At 46.5% G+C, this 27,744-nt stretch overlaps 1 gene segment (V, D, J or C); it reads right to left on the reverse strand.

Annotated features, from left to right (window-relative positions):
• Positions 1 to 4,996: 4,996 nt before the first annotated feature.
• LOC140418677 (Ig heavy chain C region-like) lies at positions 4,997 to 27,181 on the reverse strand. The segment is given in 5 exon segments: positions 4,997 to 5,404; positions 7,251 to 7,559; positions 8,197 to 8,508; positions 8,720 to 9,019; positions 27,148 to 27,181. Coding segments are annotated over 5 exon segments (1,332 nt in total).
• Between the last annotated feature and the right edge of the window lie 563 nt (positions 27,182 to 27,744).

Consider the following 27,744-nt stretch of genomic DNA (forward strand, 5'->3'; position numbering starts at 1 on the left):
AAACTAGAATGACCTGTTGTGAATTTCTATCCTATTCTTACAGTGATCATTTTTGTAAACTTCTTTTTCAGGCATTAGAACGGGAGGATTGGCAGCTGGGCAACTCGAACCAAATATAACATCGAGATCTGACAGTCACTCAATTCATTAGGATCTAAATATCACAAACTGTCAATGTGCTTGTCTGTTCTGACTGTGGGAAGAGATTTCAAACATCAGTGTGACTGGAAAAGCCCCGAGACACACACACACCCGAGTGAGAGTGATCCAGTGAACTGACTGTGGAAAGAGCTTTCCAGTTACACAGCCTGAAAAATCATCTTGTTTCCTCTTGTGGGAAAGTCTAGGACCAAAGGGCATAATCTCAGAGTAAGGGATCTCAAATTTAGGACAGAGATGAGGAGACATTTCTTCTCTCAGAGGGCAGTGAATCTGTGGAATTCTTTAGCTGGCATTCTGCCTTTGGAGTTTACCAAAATAAAGCAAAGGCGAAGGTGACGTAACCCGGATTGGCCGCTTGGTGGCGCAGTGGCGCTTTCACTGAGGGGCCTTGAGTTCAGAAACATCCCAGACAGGACTGGTGAGAAATATCTGTCTGGGAAAGGGGAGAAAACTGTAATCGGGGAAATGGAGCGCTGCCGAAGGACCTTAGAGAAAGGAGTTCAGCAAAGTCTTATTTTCTTCATTTTTCATTCAATATGTATTACAATTTCAGAGAAAATATTACAGAAAAGCTTATTTTGAATTAACAAAAGGGAACATAACGATTGAGGGTCACACTGAGAACAGAACACATGCCCTCTGAGCTGCCAAATGTATGTATAACTGTAACAGACACCAGAAAGAGAGAACAGGAGCTCAACATAAAGGGAAGGCAACTGTTGTAAATAAGGAACGAGATGTTACTTATTTAGACATGCCATTGAGGGAAATTATTCGCTACAATTACATTATAGCCAAAATTATCTGGTACATTTTAAACTGAAAAGCAGAAATACTGTCCATGATTGTCTCAGTTACAGATGCAGAATAATAAACTAAGAGAATTTTACTGTTAGAGCCACCAAGAGGAGATATTGTATTTGTGTCACACACAGATCATAATAAACAGCTGAGGAAAATCTACAGCGTCCGAAAGTCAACCGATCACTTGATCTGTAAAAGAGAGAGAAATTATGAAGCAGATGTTTATGATCTGGGACATTGATGTTAGAGTTTTTAATAAATCAAACATTTAGAGGTTTTTGAAACGGCTTCTGTCAGTTTGAAGTGTGAGTGGATTGAATCTTCTCACCTTCACCAGAGTGACTGCAGCGCTGTAGGACATGCTCAGGAAGAACAGGGTGATGAATGTGGAAGCGGTTGTCCAGATGTTCCCGTTATCATCCTCATAGTCTTCAGTCCAGATGTGGTCTGTGGTATCTATGAGGATATAGCCAAATAAATATAATCAGATTGTTTATTAATCCAGGATATATTTTTAATATTCTCGCTTCATTTTCTCCCGCTGCTAATTCATTCTTCAATATATTTCCATTGCATATCTACTGTTGAGTTCATGACTCAGAAATCGATCTCTGTAACTTTTTTCTTCCAAGTAAGGGGCAAGTTAGCGTGACCAATCCACCTACCCTGCACATTTTTGGGTTGTCGGCGTGAGACCCACGGGTCACGGAGAAACTCCACTGGGACAGAGACCCAGGAGCGGGATCAACCCCAGGTCCATGGTGGCGTGAGGCAGCAGTGCTAACCACTACGACACCGTGCCGCCATTGCCTGACGTTTCTGTTTGTTCCTTAGCTTTTGTGTCCCGATGTCGTTATAATTGTCATTGTGTGTGTTCATGTGTCAATGAGTATTGATCTGTGTATTCGTGGGTCAGCGCCTGTATGTGAACTTTGTTTATCTTCTGTCAATGTGTATATATGAGTGCTTTATTGTTTGTGTTTGTGTGTTGAAGTCTATGTTTATATATTAAAGCCTGTGTTAATATAAGTTTATACTTCCCTGCCCAGTAATAAAAGTGTTAATGTGTCTTTATACGTTCAACATGTATGTCAGTGTCTTAATGTTTGTGTCTGGATAAGTGCGTTTGTGTGTTTGTTCATGTGTGTATTTCATCATAGAATCATCATTGTATAATCCCTACTGTGCCGAACGAGGCTATTCAGCCCATTGAGTCTGCACCGACCCTCCCAAAGAGCACTCTGCCTGGACGCATGCCCCTGCCCTATCCCCAGAACCTCGTAACCCCACCTAACGTTGTGGGCACTAAGGGGTAATATAGCATGGCCAATCCACCTAACCTGCACATCTTTAGACTGTGCGAGGAAACCGGAGCACGCGGAGCAAAAAGAAACAGACCCGGGAGAACGTGGAAACTCCACACCGACAATCACCCAAGGCTGGATTTGAACCTGGATTTATGGCACTGTGAGGCAGCAGTGCTATTTATGCGCTGATGATTGTTTATAACTATCTATTGATGTGTACTGATGCCTCCATGTGTATTAATATGGGGTTGTGTTAGTGTGTGTACGAGTCTGCTAATATGTGTCTAGGTGAGCCCATTAGTGTGTTAATGTGGATTATTGACTCTGTTTGAATGGACATATTTCTGTCATCGTGAAATTGTGCTAATGTACATGTTATTGTTTACATTTGTGTTTCATATTCTTCTGTCAGCCTGCTTGTCTCGTTTCATATTTGTGTATCTGTGTGGACGTGTGGCTGTATGTGTCTGTTTGTGTACATTTGTGTAGCCGCTTGTGTGTGGATTTGTGTGTGTATGTGTGGATGAGCACGTGTGTCTGTGTGTATAAACATGTGTCTTTTTGTGTTTATGTGCATGTTTGTGAATTTTTGCGCATGTTTGCGTGTGTTTTTGTGTCAAAATATGTGTGGTATGTTGTGCCTGCGTGTATGTTTATGCAGGTTTTTCTATGTGTGTGCGTTTGTGTCTACGTGTGTGCGTGTGTATGTTTGTGTCGTGTTTGTGTATCTGTCTGTTTATTTGTATCAGCTGCCTGTAGCGTTGCCAGTTGTGGGTATTATTGATACCTATGTAGAATATGTTGAACTTTCTGCTATAAATGTGTTTTCTGTGAGTTGCACGCTGCCATCAGGTGACCTAATGCAAAAATACAAGGAGGTGCCTCAGGAGAGAACAGTGAAAACCCAGGGAGAATTCAATCGCCAGTCTGGATTTGGATTATGGGGAATCGGTCTTAGCAGACGGATAAGAGGAACAAGGGTGCTAAAAAAATACATCTTTATCATGATGGTCTTTTAAACCCTTCAGCCAGTAAGCTACATGACGTCTTGTAATGTCAGTAACTGAGTTCTTAGTCTAGAGAACCGTTTACTTCCAAACTCCCTGCTTGGGGACTGGGAGGATATTGAGTTAATAATCTCCCTCTCTCTGGTCAGCTCAGCAAATTGCCTTTGGGTTCTCCCTGCTGGAGGTGGAGATACAGAGAGTTCACTCATCACCTTCCTCGTCTTTTGGTCGGGAAAGTGGAGGTAAAATGGGTTAGTATTGCCCCTTTGCTCTCTTTGATGGGGAAGTGTGGGTACAGTGGATTAACTAATGCCCCTCTCCCTCTCATTGTTGGAAGCGGGTATACAGTGGATTAACTCAGGCTCCCACCGACTCTTTGTTGGGGGAAGTGCGGGTACAGTGTGTTAACTAATGTCCCTCCCCTCTTTTTGATAGGCAGGTGGAGGTACAGTGTGTAAGCTAATGCCCCTCCCCCTCTCTTTGTTGGGGAAGTGGGGTACAGTGGATTAACTAATGCCCCTCCCCCTCTCTTTGCTGGTGAAGTGGGGGGACAGTGGATTAACAATTTCCCTTTCCCCTCTCTTTGACTGGGGATTGTTGGTCCATGTTTCTGTGTGACCCTCAATTCAGTTCCCAGTGGGTGTGATGCAGCAACTTAAAGCTGACATTAATTTTAAAGGGATGGACAATGAGCGAAGCAGGAACACCGAGATCTAAATGTGATAGAGGTTTATAAGATGATCAGGGGAATAGATAGAGTAGACAGTCAGAGACTTTTTCCCCGGGTGGAACAAACCATTACAAGGGGACATAAATTTAAGGTGAAAGGTGGAAGATATAGGAGGGATATCAGAGGTAGGTTCTTTACCCAGAGAGTAGTGGGGGCATGGAATGCACTGCCTGTGGAAGTAGTTGAGTCGGAAACATTAGGGACCTTCAAGCAGCTATTGGATAGGTACATGGATTATGGTTAAATGATATAGTGTAGATTTATTTGTTCTCAAGGGCAGCACGGTAGCATTGTGGATAGCACAATTGCTTCACAGCTCCAGGGTCCCAGGTTCGATTCCGGCTTGGGTCACTGACTGTGCGGAGTCTGCACGTCCTCCCCGTGTCTGCGTGGGTTTCCTCCGGGTGCTCCGGTTTCCTCCCACAATCCAAAGATGTGCAGGTTAGGTGAATTGGCCAATGATAAATTGCCCTTAATGTCCAAATTGACCTTGGTGTTGGGTGAAGGTGTTGAGTTTGGGTGGGGTGCTCTTTCCGGGAGCCGGTGCGGACTCGGGGGGCCGAATGGCCTCCTTCTGCACTGTAAATTCAATGATAATCTATGATTAATCTAGGACAAAGGTTCGGCACAACATCGTGGGCCGAAGGGCCTGTTCTGTGCTGTATTTTCTATGTTCTATGTTCTATGTTCTGATGTGTTTGTTTGTCTGAAAAGGGAAAGTGTCCGATTTCTCCTCAGCGGGAGGAAAGTCAATGAAGTTATTTTGTTGAATCCTGGAATGAATGAGTTTCATTCTGTCTCCAACCCAGGGTGTATCTGAGCTGGGAGCTCTGGTTGTATGAAACCTGGGGCTGAGACCTGTAGAAATCCGGGTCTCATTGAACAGATCTAATATCAGCAAAGTGGAAGCTCCATTAATTAAGCGGCTGTGCATTTAAATCACAATTAGAGGAAAAATCTTTTATTATTTTTATTTTAATTCGAAATGCAATAGATAGATTCTCATTGACATGAATTAACGGTGTCCATCAGAGCGAGGGAAATGTTCACAAAACTGGGTTTACCGCTGGATTTATCAACCGTTCTGTTGATGATCTTCAAGGGGATGGCTTCATGTCCCACCACACAGGAGTAAGAAGCGCCGCTGGCCCACTCCTCCGCTGCAATGGATAACAGGCTGTACATGAAGAAGGAGCTATTGCCGTTCTCCGCCATCACCTCGGTGTTCTTGTAGTTCCCGGGATTCACCGGCTTGTCATTGACGGTCCACTTGACGAAGATCTCTCGGGGGGAGAAACCTCTCACTAAGCAGCTGAGGGAGACGAATCTCTGAGCGGAGACGTCTTCAGCCGAGGGCAGGAGGACAGAGACGGACGGTTCCCGCGGGTTGGGATCTGCAGAAAATGTACAATAAATGTCAGTAAAATGGGGAATTCCGGAGACAATGGAACCGCGGGTTGGATGTGAGAGAAATGTGTTTTGTGTTGGATTTTAACGGTTTCCATTTCCCAGTTTGGGATCTGTCCGTTTTCCCAGCTCGGAGCTGAGGTGGACACAAGCCTTTTCCCTGAGAATTTACGGATATTGGATTCGGAAGTTTCAGAAAGTGTACAGCGGGGAAACAGGCCATTCGGCCCGCCTGTTCTGTGCTGGTGTATAAGCTCCACACCAAGCCCCTCCCACCTTACTCCCAAAGGATTGGGAAACTGCCAATGTAACACCCTTATTCAAAAGCGGAGGGAGACAAAACCAGGTAACTATAGGCCAGTGACCTTAACATCTGTCAGTGGGAAACGGTTCGAGTCCATTAGAACGGATCCAATAGCTGAGCATTTAGAAATACTCAATATAATCAACAGAGTCAGCGCGGCCTCGTGAAGGGTAAATCATGCCTGACAAATTTATTGCCCTTATTTGAGGTGATAACGAGAAGGCGAGAAAGAGGGGGGCCAGTAGATGTAATATACATGAATTTCAAAACTGTGTTTAATAAATGAATGTTCTATTTCCACGTTTGCAGATGACAAAAAATCGAAAGGCAAATAGTGAGGATTACAGAAAATCCACAGAGGGACAGAGTTACTGAGTAAAAACTTGGCAGATGGCACATAATGTAGGAAAATGTGAGGTTAGACACTTTGGTAGGAGGAGGAACATAACGGAATATTATTTATCTGGAGAAAGACTGGATAAAGCTGAAGTAACGGGGGAATTGGGGGTCCTCGTGCAGAAACCACACAAAGCAAGTTCTGCAGGTAATATGGAGACAAATTGAATGTTGACATTTATTTCAAAGGGAATAGAATATAAACATGGGGAAGTCTGGTAAAACTATACAAGGCATTCCCTTACCGGCCTCCCCGAACAGGCGCCGGAATGTGGCGACTAGGGGCTTTTCACAGTAACTTCATTGAAGCCTACTTGTGACAATAAGCGATTATTATTATTTAGTTAGACTACTCCTGATATACTTTGAATAGTCTCGGTGCCCTTATCTAAGGAAGACAGATTGGTTTTGAAGGCAGTCCAGAGAAGGCTCACGAGGTTGATCGCGAGTATGGAGGGATTTTCTCTTGAGGAGAGGTTAAGTAGGTTGGGTTGTACTTATTGGAGTTTAGAAGAATGAAGGCGACGTAATCGAGACATGAAAGATTCTCAGGGACCTTCTCAGGATAGACGCTCAGGGGTTGTTTTCCCCTGTGGGAGCATCTAGGAGCAGCGTGCAGGATCACAAAGTGAGGGTTCGCCCATTTCAGACAGAGATGAGGTGGAATTTCCTCTCTCAGAGAGTAGTGAAGCTGTGGAATTATTTAACCCGGGGGCTGTAGATTCTGGGTTGTTCAGTATGTTCAAGGTTGAGGGAGACATATTTTAAATCAGAAAAGGTGTTAAGGGATATGGGGATAAGTCGGGAAAGTGGAATTGAAGATTATCACATCAGATCAGTCATGATCTCACTGCCGGCTGGACCGGTGTTGATGGGCCCAATGGCCAACGTCTGTTCCTAAGTCTTGTGGTCTATGGTCTCGCTCTATCTAAACCCAATATCACTGTTGGGTTTCATTGTTCATTCATCTGCATATTAATTTCCCCCTTAAACTCTAAACGCCCAGAGTATTTAGTAAGTGGAATTGCCAATCAGAATGGACCATAAATACACTGAATACTAAATACTGACCGCTGCACTGACACTAGAAATAGACACAATGACTCACTTATTGCTTCAGTCTCTCCACCCACCTATTTTTTTGTGGATTGAAATCCTTAAAGGAGTTGGCAGGTCCTGGTGGCTCGCCACACAGTCAAACACAGCCCCACTCAGCCAGGCTTGTGTCGAGATGTTTAATTTGCTGACCACACTCTCAGTATCTACCCCAGGCTGGTCGGCAATCTCTGATTTCAGTGGCTTCTTCGCTTCACTCCAGGACACGTTGACTCCAAAGGGAGCATTCGAAATGACGCAGGTTAAGGTTACAGTCGCCTCCAGTAAGGACTGTTCTATTTGTGGTGGCAGTATTGTTACTGAGGCATCAGTGCAAAGGGAAGGATCTGTGAATAAAAAAAGTGGAAATCAACCCACGTTTCATCTTCAGAATCAGGACAGCAGGATTCACCCTTCACTCACTCAATGGGACTAAATCAACTTGGAAATATCAACCTCTATTGATCGCTTTTAATCTTCTATACACAATGGCAAACCAGTTTGGTCTGTGAAAACTATTCTCATTGTGAAATATGGTCAGTCCCGATACCATGCTAAGGAACCAGTGTTGCAGCATTCCCAATACAAATATTCCATTCCTGATCTCAGGAACGCAGTAATGAAGGTTGAGTTATGACTAGGTTGGATGAACCTTCCAACACTTTCCCCCGGAGTTGTTATCAGTAAAGGGTTCCAGACACCCACTGCCTCTCAAATATAATCAGCTGTCTCAGGATAAAGCTGACATCAAGTCCACCTCACTCTCTAAATTATTTCAAATTAGTGGGATGCATTTATTTCTATACTGATCAAATCCTGAATGGTGAGCAATCCTATGCACTTCTAACATCAGAATGAAACACAAACTACATGGCAGTAAATTAGAAGTTATTCTGTGCTTTGCACTAACTTCAGTAAATTCCTGATTTGGATTAACATCAGAGTGCAGGATGATTTATTGTTTCCTCTGTTTGTGTCTCTTACCAGACGCGGTGATGTTGTGACGTTGGGTGACCTCTTGATGAGTGACCTGGCAGGTATAGACCGCTTTGCTGAACCATTCCCCAGCGGAGACTGTCAGCCGACTGCTCGCCGAGAAGTTCCCGTTCACGTCACAGGGGGGCGAGGTGACAAATCCTGAACCCATGGGTTGTCCATTCTTCAGCCACTTCACCGTCATTGACTTTGGACGGAAATCGTTGATTGAACAGACCATGGTTGCAAATTTCTGTCTTGAGATTTCTTCACTGGAACTTATGGTGAGGAGAACTTTTGGATGGATGTCAGGTGGAGTGCCTTCAAGAAACACAATTTAGACATTTCTTACAGAAGAAATTGATAACAAACAAAATTAGTTCATATACTTGAACATTTTTGTGGTCAATAGACACTAAGCTGGATTTCCCATGGATCAGGAATATGCAGAGTATTACAAACGAGTTAACTCCAAGACCCTATACAAGATAATCATAGGTTTTTTATTTCTCACACATTCCACAACACTTACATTTCATTCCAATGCTCTTGTCTGAGCCGCTGTGTCGAACCTCACAGCTGATGTTGCTGCATCTCCCCTCTGACTCGGTGATGGTTAACTGGCTGCTCAGGGTGTAGGTTCCCTTCTTGTTTCTCACTGACGGGTATTTCTTAACTCCAGTGGTGATCGGCTGCCCATCTTTCTTCCAGGTAAGGCTGGTGATTTCTGGGGAGTAGTCCATCGCCAAACAGCCGAAGGTCACGGAGCCGTCGCTGTTGTGTTGCTGACAGGAGGAGACCAGGCTGTAGAGAGTGGGTGGAGACGGTGTTGCTGGGAGAGAATGGCCCATCCAACAAGTTAACTCTGGTTTTTGTGCTTAAGATATCATACAACTTAGAATTTGGATAAAGTTACAAATTTATACGAAATGTTCGCATTAAAACTGCATCCATACTTGAGCTTCTATTACTTCTAACGTTAGAGAATCACCATCTGTTTATTCCCTCTTGAGAAACTCACATCTCTTTCTCCATTTCTAACACCTCGAAGAAATTTAGCATTTTGATGTCACCTGAAAACGTTCCATTCATTACTTTCAATGAGCAGAGCAGAGGGTTTTCCCCATTATTTATGCCACTGATGTTTTTTCCACCAACAACACTTTGTGGTAAAGAAGTTGTCTCTTCATTTCTGTCATTGCTGTTTGGGAAATTGCCTTTGTTTAAACTGGCTGAAGTCACCCCCGCCCCCCCCCCCCCCCCACAAACACACGCCCACACGCACCCTCTCTCTCCCCCTCACTCCCCCCACGCCCCAAAACAAGGAGTAGTGACTTTGCTTCAGAAAAATCTCCCAGGTACTTACATAATGGCAATAAAATTCTACATTTGAGCACATGTGCAAGTAACTCCAAAATTTTCCAATTACAGGACCCTGGACATTAAAAGCGGGAGGCGGCCATTCGGTCCCTCTGGTCGACTGCGCCATTCAATATGATCATGGCGGAACAGATTGTGGGATGGACTCCACATTCCATGTATTTGCGACAACCAGCATCCTGTCCTTTTCACAGCTCTCTGCGCTTTTCCCAGCTCTCTGATCTTTCCTCCACTTCTGTAATTTGCCCAGCTGCACCTTTCCAGGTTGTTTGCTCTTTGCCTCAGTCTGGAACTTTCCACTTGATCTTTGTGCTTTTCCCCAGAACATGGCACTTTACCCCTTGATTATTGGCGTTTGCCCCAGCAATGATCACTTTTCCCCGTCTTTCTGCACCTTCGCTCCCGTGTCTGCGCTCAGCTCTCTGCCCACCTCACCTGCTCAGTACTCAGCTCTCGTGTTTCCGCAGGCTTCCTGTACTTTAACCACAGGTTTCTACACTTTACCAGGCTCCCTCTACTTTACCCAGGTTTATACCCTTTCCCAAGCTCCATGTGCTCCCCCCACAGCTCTCTACCTTTTCCCAGGCTCCCTGTGCTTTCCCCCAGCTCTCTCCCTTTTCCGAGGCTCCCCGCACTTTCCCCCAGCTCACTCCCTTTTCCCAGGCTCCCCGCAATTTCCCCCAGCTCTCTGCCCTTTCCCAGGATCCCTGTGCTTTCCCCCAGCTCCCTCCCTTTTCCGAGGCTCCCCGCACTTTCCCCCAGCTCTCTACCTTTTCCCTGGCTCCCTGCGCTATCCCCCAGCTCTCTACCTTTACCCAGACTCCCTGAGCTTTCCCCCAACTCTCTACCTATTCCCAGGCTCCCTGTGCTTTCCCCCAGCTCCATACCTTTCCCAGGCTCCCTGTGCTTTCTCCCAGCTCTCTACCTTTCCCAGGCTCCCTGTGCTTTCTCGCAGCTCTCTACCTTTCCCAGGCTCCCTGCGCTTTCCCCCCAACTCTCTACCTATTCCCATGCTCCCTGTGTTTTTCCCAAGCTCTCTACATTTTCCCAGGCTCCCTGTGCTTTCCCTAGCTCTAAACCCTTTCCCATGCTCCCTGCGCTATCCCCCAGCTCTCTACCTTTTCCCAGGCTCCCTGTGCTTTCTCCCAGCTCTCTACCTTTTCTCAGGCTCCCTGTGCTTTCCCCCAGCTCTCTACCTATTCCCAGGCTCCCTGCACTTTTCCCCAGCTCTCTACTTTCTCCCATGCTCCCCGCAGTTTTTCCCAGCTCTCTACCTTTTCCCATGTCCCCTGCGCTTTCCCCGAGCTCTCTACCTTTCCCAGGCTCCCTGAGCTTTCCGCCAGCTCCCTGTCCTTTTCCCCAGCTCTATACATTTTCCCAGGCACCCTGTGCTTTTCCCCAGTTCTCTACCTATTCCCAGGCTCCCTGCGCTTTCCCCCAACTCTCTTCCTTTTCCCAGGCTCCCTGCGCTCTCCCCCAGTTCTCTACCTTTTCCCAGGCTCCCTGCGCGTTATCCCCCAACTCTCTACGTTTTCCCAGGCTCCCTGTGCTTTCCCCTAGCTCTCTACCCTTTCCCAGGCTCCCTGTGCTTTCCCCCAGCTCTCTGGCTTTCCCATGCTCCCTGCGCTATACCCCAGCTCTCTGCCTTTTCCCAGGCTCCATGTGCTTTCTCTCAGCTCTCTACCTTTTCCCAGGCTCCCTGCGCTTTCCCCCAGCTCTCTAGCTTTTCCCAGGCTCCCTGTGCTTTCCCCCAGCTCTCTACCTTTTCCCAGGCTCCCTGTGCTTTCTCCCAGCTCTCTACCTTTCCCAGTCTCCCTGAGCTTTCTCCCAGCTCTCTATCTTTCCCAGTCTCCCTGAGCTTTCTCCCAGCTCTCTACCTTTCCCAGTCTCCCTGAGCTTTCCCCCCAGCTCTCTACCTTTTCCCAGGCTCCCTGAGCTTTCTCCCAGCTCTCTGCTTTTTCCCATGTCCCCTGCGCTTTCCCCGAGCTCTCTACCTTTCCCAGGCTCCCTGAGCTTTCCGCCAGCTCTATACATTTTCCCAGGCAACCTGTGCTTTTCCCCAGTTCTCTACCTATTACCAGGCTCCCTGTGCTTTCTCCCGGCTCTCTACCTTTTCCCAGGCTCCCTGCGCTATCCCCCAGCTCTCTACTTTATCCCATGCTCCCCGCAGTTTTTCCCAGCTCTCTGCCTTTTCCCATGTCCCCTGCGCTTTCCCCGAGCTCTCTACCTATTCCCAGGCTCCCTGTGCTTTCTCCCGGCTCTTTACCTTTTCCCAGGCTCCCTGTGCTTTCTCCCGGCCCTCTACCTTTTCCCAGGCTCTCGGTGCTATCCCCCAGCTCGCTACCTTTTCCCAGTCTCTCTGCGCTTTTCCCCAGCTCTCTACTTTTTCCCATGTCCCCTGCGCTTTTCCCGAGCTCTCTACCTTTCCCAGGCTCCCTGAGCTTTCCGCCAGCTCCCTGTCCATTCCCAGGCACCCTGTGCTTTTCCCCAGTTCTCTACCTATTCCCAGGCTCCCTGTGCTTTCCCCCAGCTCTCTACCTTTTCCCAGGCTTCCTGTGCTTTCCCCGAGCTCTCTATCTTTTCCCAGGCTCCCTGTGCTTTCCCCCCAACTCTCTACCTTTTCCCAGGCTCCCTGAGCTTTCCGCCAGCTCCCTGTCCATTCCCAGGCTCCCTGTGCTTTCCCCCAGCTCTCTGCTTTTTCCCATGCTCCCCGCAGTTTTTCCCAGCTCTCAGCATTTTCCCATGTCCCCTGCGCTTTTCCCAAGCTCTCTACCTCTTCCCAGGCTCCCTGTGCTTTCCCCCAACTCTCTACCTTTTCCCAGGCTCCCTGTGCTTTCCCCCAGCTCTCTGCTTTTTCCCAGGCTCCCCGCAGTTTTTCCCAGCTCTCAGCCTTTTCCCATGTCCCCTGCGCTTTCCCCGAGCTGTCTACCTTTCCCAGGCTCCCTGTGCTTTTCCCCAGCTCCCTACCTATTCCCAGGCTCCCTGCGCTTTTCCCCAGCTCTCTGCTTTTTCCCATGCTCCCCGCAGTTTTTCCCAGCTCTCAGCCTTTTCCCATGTCCCCTGCGCTTTCCCCGAGCTCTCTACCTTTCCCAGGCTCCGAGCTTTCCGCCAGCTCCCTGTCCTTTCCCAGGCTCCCTGTGCTTTCCCCGAGCTCTCTACCTATTCCCAGGCTCCCTGTGCTTCTCCCCAGCTCTCTGCTTTTTCCCAGGCTCCCTGTGCTTCTCCCCAGCTCTCTGCTTTTTCTCATGCTCCCCGCAGTTTTTCCCAGCTCTCTGCCTTTTCCCATGTCCCCTGCGCTTTCCCCGAGCTCTCTACCTTTCCCTGGCTCCCTGAGGTTTCCGCCAGCTCCCTGACCTTTCCCAGGGTCTCTGCGCTTTCACCCAGCTCTCTGCCTTTTCCCAGCCTCCCGGTGGTTTCCCCCAGCTCTCTACCTTTTCCCAGGCTCCCTGTGCTTTTCCCCAGCTCCCTACATTTTCCCAGGCTCCCTGTGCTTTTCCCCAGCTCTCTACCTTTTCCCAGGCTCCCTGTGCTATCCCCCAGCTCTCTACCTTTTCCCAGGCTCCCTGTGCTATCCCCCAGCTCTCCACATTTTCCCAGACCTCCTGCGCTTTTCCCCAGCTCCCTACCTTTTGCCAGGCTCCCTGCGCTTTTCCCCAGCTCTCTACCTTTTCCCAGGCTCCCTGCGCTTTTCCCCAGCTCTCTACCTTTTCCCAGGCTCCCTGTGCTTTTCCCCAGCTCTCTGCCTTTTCCCAGGCTCCCTGTGCTTTCCCCGAGCTCTCTACCGTTTCCCAGGCTCCCTGTGCTTTCCCCCAGCTCTCTACCTTTCCCAGGCTCCCTGTGCTATCCCCCAGCTCTCCACATTTTCCCAGACCTCCTGCGCTTTTCCCCAGCTCCCTACCTTTTGCCAGGCTCCCTGCGCTTTTCCCCAGCTCTCTACCTTTTCCCAGGCTCCCTGCGCTTTTCCCCAGCTCTCTACCTTTTCCCAGGCTCCCTGTGCTTTTCCCCAGCTCTCTGCCTTTTCCCAGGCTCCCTGTGCTTTCCCCGAGCTCTCTACCGTTTCCCAGGCTCCCTGTGCTTTCCCCCAGCTCTCTACCTTTCCCAGGCTCCCTGCGCTTTCCCCCAACTCTCTACCTTTTCCCAGGCTCCCTGCGCATTTCCCCAGCTCTATACATTTTCTCAGGCTCCCTGTGCTTTCCCCCAGCTCCCTACCTTTTCCCAGGCTCCCTGCGCCATCCCCCAGCTCTCTACCATTTCCCAGAATTCCTGTGCTTTTCCCCAGCTCCCCATCTTTTCCCAGGCTCCCTGTGCTTTCCCCCAGCTCTCTGCTTTCTCCCATGCTCCCCGCAGTTTTTCAGAGCTCCCTGCCTTTTCCCATGTTCCCTGCGCTTTCCCCGAGCTCTCTACCTTTCCCAGGCTCCCTGTGCTTTCCCCCAGCTCTCTACCTTTTCCCAGGCTCCCTGCGTTTTCCGCCAGCTCTCTACCTTTCCCAGGCCCCCTGTGCTTTCCCCCAACTCTCTGCTTTTTCCCATGCTCCCCGCAGTTTTTCCCAGCTCTCTGCCTTTTCCCATGTCCCCTGCGCTTTCCCCGAGCTCTCTACCTTTCCCAGGCTCCCTGAGCTTTCCGCCAACTCCTTGTCCTTTCCCAGGTTCCCTGCGCGTTCCCCCAGCTCTATACATTTTCCCAGGCTCCCTGTGCTTTCCCCCAGCTCTTTACCTTTTCCCAGGCTCCCTGCGCCATCCCCCAGCTCTCTACCTTTTCCCAAATTTCCTGTGCTTTTCCCCAGCTCCCTATCTTTTCCCAGGCTCCCTGCGCTTTTCCCCAGCTCTCTGCCTTTTCCCAGGCTCCCTGTGCTTTTCCCCAGCTCTCTGCTTTTTCCCATGCTCCCCGCAGTTTTTCACAGCTCCCTGCCTTTTCCCATGTCCCCTGCGCTTTCCCCCAGCTCTCTACCTTTCCGAGGCTCCCTGAGCTTTCCCCCAGCTCTCTACCTTTCCCAGGCTCTCTGAGCTTTCACCCAGCTCTCTACCTTTTCCCCAGCTCTCTGCTTTTTCCCATGCTCCCCGCAGTTTTTCCCAGGTCTCTGCCTTTTCCCATGTCCCCTGCGTTTTCCCCGAGCTCTCTACCTTTCCCAGGCTCCCTGAGCTTTCCCCCAGCTCTCTTTATTTTTCACAGGCTCCCTGTGCTATTCCATGGCTCTTTGTCATTTTCCCTGTCCTTGTATATTTTCCCACGCCTCTTTACAATTCTCCCCGCACGCGATCCTGACACTTTGCTCCAGCTCTCTTCTCTTTCTCCTGGGTCTTACTGCTCCCTTGCCAGGCACCCACGTTCGGGCACCACACGCTCTCACGCCTTGCTCCAGTTCTCTCTTCCTCTCTCGTTGCAGACTAACTCCCGCCCATTTAGTGAGCAAGAGGACAAGTGAGTAAGGGTGAGCGGCTGGGGTGTGATTTAGGGCGAGAGTGAGAACGGGGTGGCTGGGTGTGCCAGTGTGTGTGCATGAACCAGGGTGAGCACGTATGAGTGTGGAGTGTGAGGATGGGCGTGTGATTGTAAATGAGTGAGGATGGATTGGCGAGTGAGGGAGGATGTATGGGCAACGGCGGTGGTTGAAAATAAATGAGCTCAGTAAGAAGTCTGACAACACCAGGTTAAAGTCCAACAGGTTAGTTTCAAATCAGTAGCTTTCGGAGCGCTGCTTCTTCCTCAGGTGAGTGAAGAGGTATGTTCCAGAAACATATATATATAGATTAAAAAATCTATATATATGTTTCTGGAACATACCTCTTCACTCACCTGAGGAAGAAGCAGCGCTCCGAAAGCTAGTGACATCGAAACAAACCTGTTGGACTTTAACCTGGTGTTGTAAAACTTCTTACTGAGCTCACCCCAGTCCAACGCCGGCAGCTCCACATCATTTAAATAAATGAATGAGCGGTTTGGTGCTGAGTGAGAGTTTATGAATGTGGCTGCGTGAGTATTGGTGGGTGAGTGAGGGAGGGTGGATGAGTGATGGAGAGTGAGTGACAGTGTGGGAGTCAGCATGGGTGAGGGAGGATGTGTGAATGAGGCGTACTGCGTAAATGAAGGTGGGTGAATGAATGTGAGGCTAAGTGAGGGTGGGTAAATGAGGTTGAGTAAATGAGGGTGAATGAGTTGGGTGAGCGAATCAAATTGGGTGAGCGAATGAGTGTGGGTGAGGGAGGGTGGGCGAGTTATGGTAAGTGAGCGAGGCTGGGTGAGTGAGGGGAGTGAATCAAGTTGTGTGGACTGAGTGAATAAGTGAGTGTGAGTGAGTGACGGTGGCTGAGTGAAGGGACTGAGTGATTTTCATTCGTAAGGGTGGTTCAGTGAGTGTGAGTGATTGAAAGTGGGGGAGTGTGGGTGAGTGGGATGGTTGACTGTGGGTGAGTGAATGAAGTTGGGTGAGTGAGTGAGTGTGAGTGGGGTGGTTGAGTGTGGGTGAGTGAGTGTGAGTGAGGGTTGGTGAGTGAGGGTGAGTGGGTGTGAGAGAATTGAGTTGCGTGAGTGAGTGTGTGAGTGAGAGTGGTTGAGGGTTGGTGAGTGAGTGTGAGTGAGTGTGAGTAGTGTGGGTGAGTGAGTGTGAGTGTGTGAGTAGTGTGGGTGAGTGAGTGTGAGTGAGTGTGAGTAGTGTGGAGAGTGTGTGTGAGTGAGTGTGAGTGAGTGAGGGCGGGTGAAGGTTGGTGAGGGACTGTGAGTGAGTGAGGGTATGTGAGGGTTGGTGAGTGTGGGTGAGTGAGTGTGAGTGGGGTGATTGAGTGTGGGTGAGTGAGTGAGGGTTGTTGAGTGAGTAAGGGTGGGTGAGGGTTGGTGAGTGAGGGTGAGTGAGTGTGAGTGGGGTGATTGAGTGTGGGTGAGTTAGTGAGGGTTGTTGAGTGAGTGAGGGTGGGTGAGGGTTGGTGAGTGAGGGTGAGTGAGTGTGAGTGGGGTGATTGAGTGTGGGTGAGTGAGTGAGGGTTGTTGAGTGAGTGAGGGTGGGTGAGGGTTGGTTAGTGAGGGTGAGTGAGTGTGAGTAAGGGTGAATGAGTGATCATTCCCAGGTACTCCGGGCCAAGCTGGGCGAGAAATCTCTGGATGATTTTCCGCTCAGGCTCAGCTTCCTGTTGCCAGTTGTCCACAGCCGAGCTGGGGGCTCCTCCATTCGGGTCCACCACCCCCACCTCCTCCTCTTCCTCTCCATCGATCCTGTCCTGATTCTCCACATTGATCAACTTTCAGTAACACCGGCTGTGTACAGTCAGACAGCAGAGTAGATCACTGGGCAGCTGCTTTAATACTTTCAGTAACACCGGCTGTGTACAGTCAGACAGCAGTGTAGATCACTGGGCAGCTGCTTTAATACTTTCAGTAACACCGGCTGTGTACAGTCAGACAGCAGTGTAGATTACTGGGCAGCTGCTTTAATGCTTTCAGTAACACCGGCTGTGTACTGTCAGACAGCAGTGTAGATCACTGAGCAGCTGCTTTAATACTTTCAGTAACACGGGCTGTGTACAGTCAGACAGCAGTGTAGATCACTGGGCAGCTGCTTTAATACTTTCAGTAACACCGGCTGTGTACAATCAGACAGCAGTGTAGATCACTGAGCAGCTGCTTTAATACTTTCAGTAACACCGGCTGTGTACAGTCAGACAGCAGTGTAGATCACTGGACAGCTGCTTTAATACTTTCAGTAACACCGGCTGTGTACAGTCAGACAGCAGTGTAGATCACTGGGCAGCTGCTTTAATACTTTCAGTAACACCGGCTGTGTACAGTCAGACAGCAGTGTAGATCACTGGGCAGCTGCTTTAATACTTTCAGTAACACCGGTTGTGTACAGTCAGACAGCAGTGTAGATAACTGAGCAGCTGCTTTAATACTTTCAGTAACACGGGCTGTGTACAGTCAGACAGCAGTGTAGATCACTGGGCAGCTGCTTTAATACTTTCAGTAACACTGGCTGTGTAAAGTCAGACAGCAGTGTAGATCACTGGGCAGCTGCTTTAATACTTTCAGTAACACCGGCTGTGTACAGTCAGACAGCAGTGTAGATCACTGGGCAGCTGCTTTAATACTTTCAGTAACACCGGCTGTGTACAGTCAGACAGCAGTGTAGATCACTGGACAGCTGCTTTAATACTTACAGTAACACAGGCTGTGTAAAGTCAGACAGCAGTGTAGATCACTGGACAGCTGCTTTAATACTTACAGTAACACAGGCTGTGTACAGTCAGACTGCAGTGTAGATCACTGAGCAGCTGCTTTAATACTTTCAGTAACACCGGCTGTGTACAGTCAGACAGCAGTGTAGATCACAGAGCAGCTGCTTTAATACTTTCAGTAACACCGGCTGTGTACAGTCAGACAGCAGTGTAGATCACTGGGCAGCTGCTTTAATACTTTCAGTAACACCGGCTGTGTACAGTCAGACAGCAGTGTAGATCACTGAGCAGCTGCTTTAATACTTTCAGAAACACGGGCTGTGCACAGTCAGACAGCAGTGTAGATCACTGGGCAGCTGCTTTAATACTTTCAGTAACACGGGCTGTGTACAGTCAGACAGCAGTGTAGATCACTGGGCAGCTGCTTTAATACTTTCAGTAACACCGGCTGTGTAAAGTCAGACAGCAGTGTAGATCACTGGACAGCTGCATTAATACTTTCAGTACCACCGGCTGTGTACAGTCAGACAGCAGTGTAGATCACTGGGCAGCTGCTTTAATACTTTCAGTAACACAGGCTGTGTACAGTCAGACAACAGTGTAGATTACTGGGCAGCTGCTTTAATACTTTCAGTAACACCGGCTGTGTACAGTCAGACAGCAGTGTAGATCACTGGACAGCTGCTTTAATACTTTCAGTAACACCAGCTGTGTACAGTCAGACAGCAGTGTAGATCACTGGACAGCTGCTTTAATACTTTCAGTAACACCGGCTGTGTACAGTCAGACAGCAGTGTAGATCACTGGGCAGCTGCTTTAATACTTTCAGTAACATCGGCTGTGTACAGTCAGACAGCAGTGTAGATCACTGGGCAGCTGCTATAATACTTTCAGTAACACCGGCTGTGTACAGTCAGACAGCAGTGTAGATCACTGGGCAGCTGCTTTAATACTTTCAGTAACCCCGGTTGTGTACAGTCAGACAGCTGTGTAGATCACTGGGCAGCTGCTTTAAAACTTTCAGTAACACCGGCTGTGTACAGTCAGACAGCAGTGTAGATCACTGGGCAGCTGCTTTAATACTTTCAGTTACACCGGCTGTGTACAGTCAGACAGCAGTGCAGATCACTGAGCAGCTACTTTAATACTTTCAGTAACACCGGCTGTGTAAAGTCAGACAGCAGTGTAGACCACTGGGCAGCTGCTTTAATACTTTCAGTAACACCGGCTGTGTACAGTCAGACAGCAGTGTAGATCACTGGGCAGCTGCTTTAATACTTTCAGTAACACGGGCTGTGTACAGTCAGACAGCAGTGTAGATTATTGGGCAGCTGCTTTAATACTTTCAGTAACACCGGCTGTGTAAAGTCAGACAGCAGTGTAGATCACTGGACAGCTGCATTAATACTTTCAGTACCACCGGCTGTGTACAGTCAGACAGCAGTGTAGATCACTGGGCAGCTGCTTTAATACTTTCAGTAACACAGGCTGTGTACAGTCAGACAACAGTGTAGATTACTGGGCAGCTGCTTTAATACTTTCAGTAACACCGGCTGTGTACAGTCAGACAGCAGTGTAGATCACTGGACAGCTGCTTTAATACTTTCAGTAACACCAGCTGTGTACAGTCAGACAGCAGTGTAGATCACTGGACAGCTGCTTTAATACTTTCAGTAACACCGGCTGTGTACAGTCAGACAGCAGTGTAGATCACTGGGCAGCTGCTTTAATACTTTCAGTAACATCGGCTGTGTACAGTCAGACAGCAGTGTAGATCACTGGGCAGCTGCTTTAATACTTTCAGTAACACCGGCTGTGTACAGTCAGACAGCAGTGTAGATCACTGGGCAGCTGCTTTAATACTTTCAGTAACCCCGGTTGTGTACAGTCAGACAGCTGTGTAGATCACTGGGCAGCTGCTTTAAAACTTTCAGTAACACCGGCTGTGTACAGTCAGACAGCAGTGTAGATCACTGGGCAGCTGCTTTAATACTTTCAGTAACACCGGCTGTGTACGGTCAGACAGCAGTGTAGCTCACTGGGCAGCTGCTTTCATACTTTCAGTAACACCGGCTGTGTACAGTCAGACAGCAGTGTAGATCACTGGGCAGCTGCTTTAATACTTTCAGTAACACCGGCTGTGTACAGTCAGACAGCAGTGTAGATCACTGGACAGCTGCTTTAATACTTTCAGTAACACCGGCTGTGTACAGTCAGACAGCAGTGTAGATCACTGGACAGCTGCTTTAATACTTTCAGTAACACCGGCTGTGTACAGTCAGACAGCAGTGTAGATCACTGGGCAGCTGCTTTAATACTTTCAGTAACACCGGCTGTGTAAAGTCAGACAGCAGTGTAGATCACTGGGCAGCTGCTTTAATACTTTCAGTAACACCGGCTGTGTACAGTCAGACAGCAGTGTAGATCACTGGACAGTTGCTTTAATACTTTCAGTAACACCGGCTGTGTACAGTCAGACAGCAGTGTAGATCACAGGACAGCTGCTTTAATACTTTCAGTAACACTGGCTGTGTACAGTCAGACAGCAGTGTAGATCACTGGACAGCTGCTTTAATACTTTCAGTAACACCGGCTGTGTACAGTCAGACAGCAGTGTAGATCACTGGACAGCTGCTTTAATACTTTCAGTTACACTGGCTGTGTACAGTCAGACAGCAGTGTAGATCACTGGACAGCTGCTTTAATACTTTCAGTAACACCGGCTGTGTACAGTCAGACAGCAGTGTAGATCACTGGACAGCTGCTTTAATACTTTCAGTAACACCGGCTGTGTACAGTAAGACAGCAGTGTAGATCACTGGGCAGCTGCTTTCATACTTTCAGTAACACCGGCTGTGTACAGTCAGACAGCAGTGTAGATCACTGGGCAGCTGCTTTAATACTTTCAGTAACACCGGCTGTGTACAGTCAGACAGCAGTGTAGATCACTGAGCAGCTGCTTTCATACTTTCAGTAACACCGGCTGTGTACTGTCAGACAGCAGTGTAGATCACTGGGCAGCTGCTTTCATACTTTCAGTAACACTGGCTGTGTACAGTCAGACAGCAGTGTAGATCACTGAGCAGCTGCTTTAATACTTTCAGTAACACGGGCTGTGTACAGTCAGACAGCAGTGTAGATCACTGGACAGCTGCTTTAATGCTTTCAGTAACACCGGCTGTGTACAGTCAGACAGCAGTGTAGATCACTGGGCAGCTGCTTTAATACTTTCAGTAACACCGGCTGTGTACAGTCAGACAGCAGTGTAGATCACTGGGCAGCTGCTTTAATACTTTCAGTAACACGGGCTGTGTACAGTCAGACAGCAGTGTAGATCACTGGGCAGCTGCTTTAATACTTTCAGTAACACCGGCTGTGTAAAGTCAGACAGCAGTGTAGATCACTGGACAGCTGCTTTAATACTTTCAGTAACACCGGCTGTGTACAGTCAGACAGCAGTGTAGATCACTGGGCAGCTGCTTTAACACTTTCAGTAACACCGGCTGTGTACAGTCAGACAGCAGTGTAGATCACCGGACAGCTGCTTTAATACTTTCAGTAACACCAGCTTCCGCTCGTGAGAGAGGGCTTGAGTGAGAGATAAATATAATATGCGTGCGAGAAAGTCTGTTTGAGATCGTGTGCATGAGAACATGCACGTGTGTGAGTGAGTGTGTGTCTGACAGAGTGAGAGAGGGAGCGTGCTTGTGTGAAAGAGAGAGAACACTGTCATAATATACATCTATGTATACAGTGGAGTGCAGACACGCAGTGCTTGACACACAGGATGACCAGTAAGGGCACAGAACAGAGCAGCCAATCACCAGACAGGCCACAACCACTATAAAGCCAGAGGGCACCAGTTTTCCCACTCTCTCGGGACCCAACCTCTGAGACAGTCAGAGTTCGTGAGCTAGCCAGTGCAAACACCATGTGGTAGCTAGTAAGTCTGGTCAGGCTAGTATCAGGTCTCCATTCAAGTCAGCATAGTGTCAACCCACAGTTGAACATGTACAATAATTTAGATGTTAAATAAAATCGTGTTGCATCTCATCAAGTGTTGGAAGTCTGTCTCTCGCTACACTGCATGAAGTGCAGTCCACATCGACCCAGCCTGCCCAACACATCAAACACCTCCTTCAGAGTGTACGGGAGAGAGAATGTGGGTGAAACCACGTGTGTATGACAGTGTGTGCGTGAGAGAGAGAGAAAGGGCAGCACGGTAGCATTGTGGATAGCACAATTGCTTCACAGCTCCAGGGTCCCAGGTTCGATTACGGCTTGGGTCACTGTCTGTGCGGAGTCTGCACATCCTCCCTGTGTGTGCGTGGGTTTCCTCCGGCTGCTCCGGTTTCCTCCACAGTCCAAAGATGTGCAGGTTAGGTGGATTGGCCATGATAAATTGCCCTTAGTGTCCAAAATTGTGCTTAGTGTTGGGTGGGGTTACTGGGTTGTGGGGACAGGGTGGAGGTGTGGACTTGGGTAGGGTGCTCTTTCAAAGAGCCGGTGTAGACTCAATGGGTCGAATGGCCTCCTTCTGCACTGTAAATTCTATGATAAAGTGTGTGAGATTAAATGTGTGAATGGGAGAGTGTCTTTAACTCAACGAAAGGAAATGTGAAAATATGTGTGTCAGAGAGAATGTGTATTTGAAGAGATATTCTGTATGCGAGTGTGTGTGAGAGAGCGTCTGTTTGTTTGATGGAGAGTGTGAATGGGAAAGAGAGAGGGAGTGTGTTTGTGAGAGGAAGTGCGTGCATGAGAGTGCACGCGTGAGAGAGGTTGTGTGTGAGAGAGAGGTGATATATGTGAGAGAGTTTGTCAAAGAGAGAGGTTTGAGAGAGATTTTGAATGTGTGTGAGAATGGGAGAGAGCGAGGGTATGGGAGATGGTTTGTGTGAGAGAGTCCATGTCTGAGAGTGTTTGTCTGAGAGAGAGGAAGGGAGCGTGTGAGTGTGTATGTTTGAGAGAAAAAATATGTTTTTGAGAGAGATTGTGAACGTGTGCGAGAGAGAGTGCATGTCTGTGTGTGATAGAGAGTATGTGAGTGAGTGAACGTGTGTGTGTGATGCAGGGAGTGTACATGAGAGAGCTAGTGTGTGAGCATGTGTGAGAGATAGGGAGAGGGAGAGAGAGAGAGAGAGACTGGGTGTATGTGAGAGAGATAGTCTGTGAGAGAATGTGTGAGAAAGTGAGTGAAAGAGATATAAAAATATACATGTGTGTGAGAGCGGTGTGAGAGAATTTGCGAGAAACAGCATGGGAGAGTATGTGTTTGTGAGATGCTGTGAAAGTGTGTGTTTGCGTTTGAGAGAGAGAGAACGTGTGTGCGGGGGTGAGTTTGTGCGTGTGTGAGCAAGTGCACCTGTGTGTGAAAGAGAGAGAGAGACAGTGCGTGTGATTGTGTGTCGGGTGAGGACGTGTGGGAGAGGGTGTATTTGTTTGGGCGATGCATTGTGTGTGCTGGAGAGAGTGTGTATGAGAGTGCTCTTGTGGCTGGGTGTGAGAGTGTGTGAGAGAGAGTATGGCTGTGTGCATGTGAGAGAGGGAAAGACTTTTATGAAACAGTGCGCGTGTGTGTTTGTGCGGGAGAGAGAGCTTGTGTGTTTGAGAATGGATTTGTGTATGGGTGTGTGGGAGAGAACGACTTTGTGAAAGGCAATGTGTGTTTAAGTGTGACTGTGTGAGAGAGAGAGACACTGCCTTTGGCAATGTGTTTGTGTGTGGCACAAAATATTTTGTGAAAGTCAGTCTGTGTGTGAGAGAAGGGAAGAGAGAAAATGTGTTTGAGAATGTGTTTGTGTGTGGGAGAGAAAGATTATGTGAAACATAGTCGGTGTGTGAGCGGAGGGAAGAGAGAAAGTCTGTTCAAGAATGTGTGTGTGGGAGAGAAAGGTTATGTGAAAGACAGTCTGTGTGAGAGGGAGGGAAAGAGAGAAAGTGTGTGTTGAGAATGCGTTTGTGTGTGGGCGAGGAAGATTATGTGAAAAGACAATGTGTGTTTGAGTGTGTGTGTGTGAGAGAGAGAGAGAGCGAGAGAGAGAGCGACTGTGTGACAATGTGTGTGTAGGTGCATGGGAAAGAACGATTTTGTGAATAACTGTGTGTTTGAGTGTTTCAGAGAGAGAAAAAGAGAGAAAGAGAGACCGACAGAGACACGGACAGAGAGATAGAGACAGAGGCAGTATGTGTTCGAGAATGTGTTTGTGCGTGAGAGAGAAATTTTTTATGAAAGAGAATGTCTGTAAGAGAGAGGGGGTAGTGGGAAGAAAGAACCTATGTGTGTTTGACAATGTGTTTGTGGGTGTGAGAGAGCAATTTCTGATGCACCAAGTCAAACATCAAGACAAAAATTAACATTTCTCACAGATATAAGTATTTTAAAGAAATCAAATTAACTGGGAATTACAGGAGACGGAAGCAGAAGGTTTACAATCGGCCAGGAAGATATCAGGTCCCAACACAATTGCAACGCGCACAGAAACTGAACAGGCACAAAAGGCGCAACAATCAAGTTCCCAGCAGATAGATCTGTTCAATCTGTCAATTTCATTCAAACTGTTTGATTCTGATTGATCAATGGCCAAATTTACCACAACAATAATTTTATAACTTCTTCGAAATTAATTGATAATCATCTGAAAACCCCCTCCGACTTTCAACTATTTATCCCTATCTTTCTCAAATTTCGAAATTTGGGCAAAATATAATTTTGCTGAGAATGAGCGCAATCGAATTGCATCGAATGTTACAGATTGAGGGTAGTTTAATAATGTGCCTAACATAGTTTCAGTGGCATGGTAATAATTAAACAAACTGGGAAACATTCACATTTAAAACCGATCACCTGATGTATCCAATTTCTTAATTAACCGTGATCAACAAGACAATCGAGGTGAAACATCCGAGTAAAGAAACATATTATTTATGAAATACATTTTCGATACAATTTAAAATTCTTTGAAAGCTTCGATATTTTGCGTACCACTCTACAACTCAATTGTCGGAGGTCATTTATGTTTAATTAATTAGCACTAGTATTATATTGTAGTTTATTGCTAATTGTCAGTTAGTGCCCCTGTTAGGTTATTCGTACTTTGTAACAAACAATAAAAAATTCAAACTTGTTTCTGCCTGGAACTTTACTACATAATTTAATTCAATCTTAAGCAGTGTTAAAAAATAAATGTCGAATTTCTGGATGGAAGTATTCAGACATGTGAGGTAAACCCTGAGTGTACCGAACAGGTGGCGGAGTGTGGTGTCTAGGGGCTTTTCACAGTACCTTCATTGCAGTGTTAATGTAAGCCTACTTGTGACACTATTAAGATTGTTATTATTACTTTTAATTTAATCTAATAAATGTAATATTTTACTTTTACTCCAACGACTCTCTTTTAACCTACAGAACTGTTCAATATGCACATTTCAGAGCGCGTTAATAAATCTTAAATTCCACCTATTCACAGATTGTAATTCACATGATAAATTTATGAGTGTAATATTTTAAATATTTTCAACCGGGTTCACATCACAGTAACTGCGATAGGGACATGTAACATCATCTGCTTGTTAAAGCGGGACTCCCACGCAAGACTACATATATAAATAAATAAAGCCCCTCGCAGTTTGTGATCAATAAAAATGCTTCCTAGATTGAATGATTCAGACAATTCAAGCAATTCAATTATTAAAATATTGCTTAATTAAAGGAGATCCGAAATAATCAGTGTAAAATAGTGAAATCAAATCATTCAGATCCTCTGCAACACTGAAATATAATGTGCAAGTTAAGTCGATATTTTCTGTTCAATTTAATATTTAATAAGAATTAAACATGAGGCTCAGATGACATCTATTCTTATATTTTATCATTTCTTTTTCTGATAATTATATCCTATGTACAGCACAGATATGGCAGATAGGTGATATTATTTATTCTAAAGCTAATGTTTACCTTCTGTGATTAAATTTATCTCTTTGAATTTCAAGCCTTTACTTTTCCATTACTCGCCAAATGCAATCTGAACCATCCTACAATTCAAATCGAATCAGATGAACAATTCCTTGAATGTCAGCGACTTCCACATCTCAGAAAACACTTTATGATCATCTTAATGTCAATTATCTCGCTATCCAACTACACATGTAATTGAATGAATAATATAGTTGCGGCTGCACAGTAAGAATATAATAACTGGGTCCATATATTGCCCAACTGCAATGTAAAACCCCCGATTAAAGTGAATCGCGATATGTTCCCAACCGAGAAATGTTTCCGGCCATGTTAATAGTGCGCAGATTGCGGCTGAATTGCGAAAGGCGATTGATGATTAATGATCTTAATATAAAAGCATCTTTGGTTGATTTGTTATATTAACGCATTGTATTTGTTTGAATTATATTAATTGGCTCTCCAATTTGAAAAATTGTTAATCAATAGTTTCTGATTGCACCAATGAAATATGTTCGAAATGATCGTTACAAGCCATGGTTTATTCTGTAATCATCAGCTAAAATTCAAAAATTGCTGTATCTTTATATCTTAATTTTTTTCTTCATTTCCAAATCCAGCCGATTTTCTGTCTGCAGTCCTACTTAAAGAACTTCCAAATGCATAGACTGTTTGCATTCAACCAGAAAACGTTTAACAGCTCAGTGCCACCGAGTTAAACAATGCAAAAACAATGCAGAAACAATGCAGAAACGTCAAACCTTTTCACAAATTTTAAAGATTCAATGTCACCCGGACACACAATCGCCACAGCAGAAAAACACCAAATCACATCATTTAATGGCTGAAACCCATTTTATGGAGAGCAAATTCAATTCGACAAACACATTCAACAGAACCAATTGCAACATTGCAGCAAAACCTCGATAAAATATACAGCCAACCAACTCATCACCTAAACGACTTAATTACAATGTTAAATTAAACATAAATATGTGACATTACCACCGGCATTTTGAGCACGTAGATTGTGGTTCATAAATGAAGATTGGAACTTTGCCACATTTAAAAAATATTGTGTTATATTTCAAACATATTTAAACAAATGATTGTATCAGATGATAAAACCGAAAGCCATCAGATGCCACCGAGATTAAACACTGCAGAAACACCAAGCTATTCAACAAAGGTTAGGCATTTAAAATAACCCAGCCACACAGTAAATTCAGAAAATAAATAACAAACTACACCAATCAGGGACAATATCCCTCAGCAGCATCTTTTTGTCAATAAATAGCGGAATTTTATAACAGTTTTCAGTACAATCATATGAAACATTGCAAAAAATCTCAATACAGAATCCACCAAATCACATTTCAGTGAACGAATGAATTGTTAAAAGTGACAAAAATATAAAACAACGACTGAAGTAAAGTAGCTAGTAAATAATTGAATGGTTCTTACCTGCAGGTACCGTCACCATCGTCCCCTGTCCCCAGTAGCCCATGATGTCACAGTGTCACATTCCCTGGGCAGCTCCATACAATAACCGGACCTGCACAAAATAGACAGAAATCCACTATTACTTTGAATATTCACAAACCAGAGGCAAAGTAAAGTCATGATGGATCTTCAACGGATTATAATTACATGGTGGATATCGTTCACACTTCATCAATGACCGCAATGTTTCATACATCACAGACTAACACATGCACATGGCATTCAAAACATCTACTGATAATTGGATGATTATCACATAATTAACAATATTGAAACATGTAATTCGACAGTTTTGAATATAAATGATACTTCACTGTAAATAAAGTTGGATTGTAAAAGCGAGCACTGACCCAGCCTCAGTTAATTGGTGCTGAGGGGCTTTTTGTATTGACAGTAACTGCTGTGCCCCGGTTAACCACAGTGAGACACAGCGTGTCAAATACTGCGGCAGACTGTTAACTGTAAAATGCAGAGATTTCATTTCACTGCTCTCTCAAAAACGTAATTCCGAATCGCCCAGCAGTGAACAAGTGAGATATTTCAATAAAGGGCAGCACG

Source organism: Scyliorhinus torazame, chromosome 5 (assembly GCF_047496885.1).
Source record: "Scyliorhinus torazame isolate Kashiwa2021f chromosome 5, sScyTor2.1, whole genome shotgun sequence".
NCBI classification, from domain to species: domain Eukaryota; kingdom Metazoa; phylum Chordata; class Chondrichthyes; order Carcharhiniformes; family Scyliorhinidae; genus Scyliorhinus; species Scyliorhinus torazame.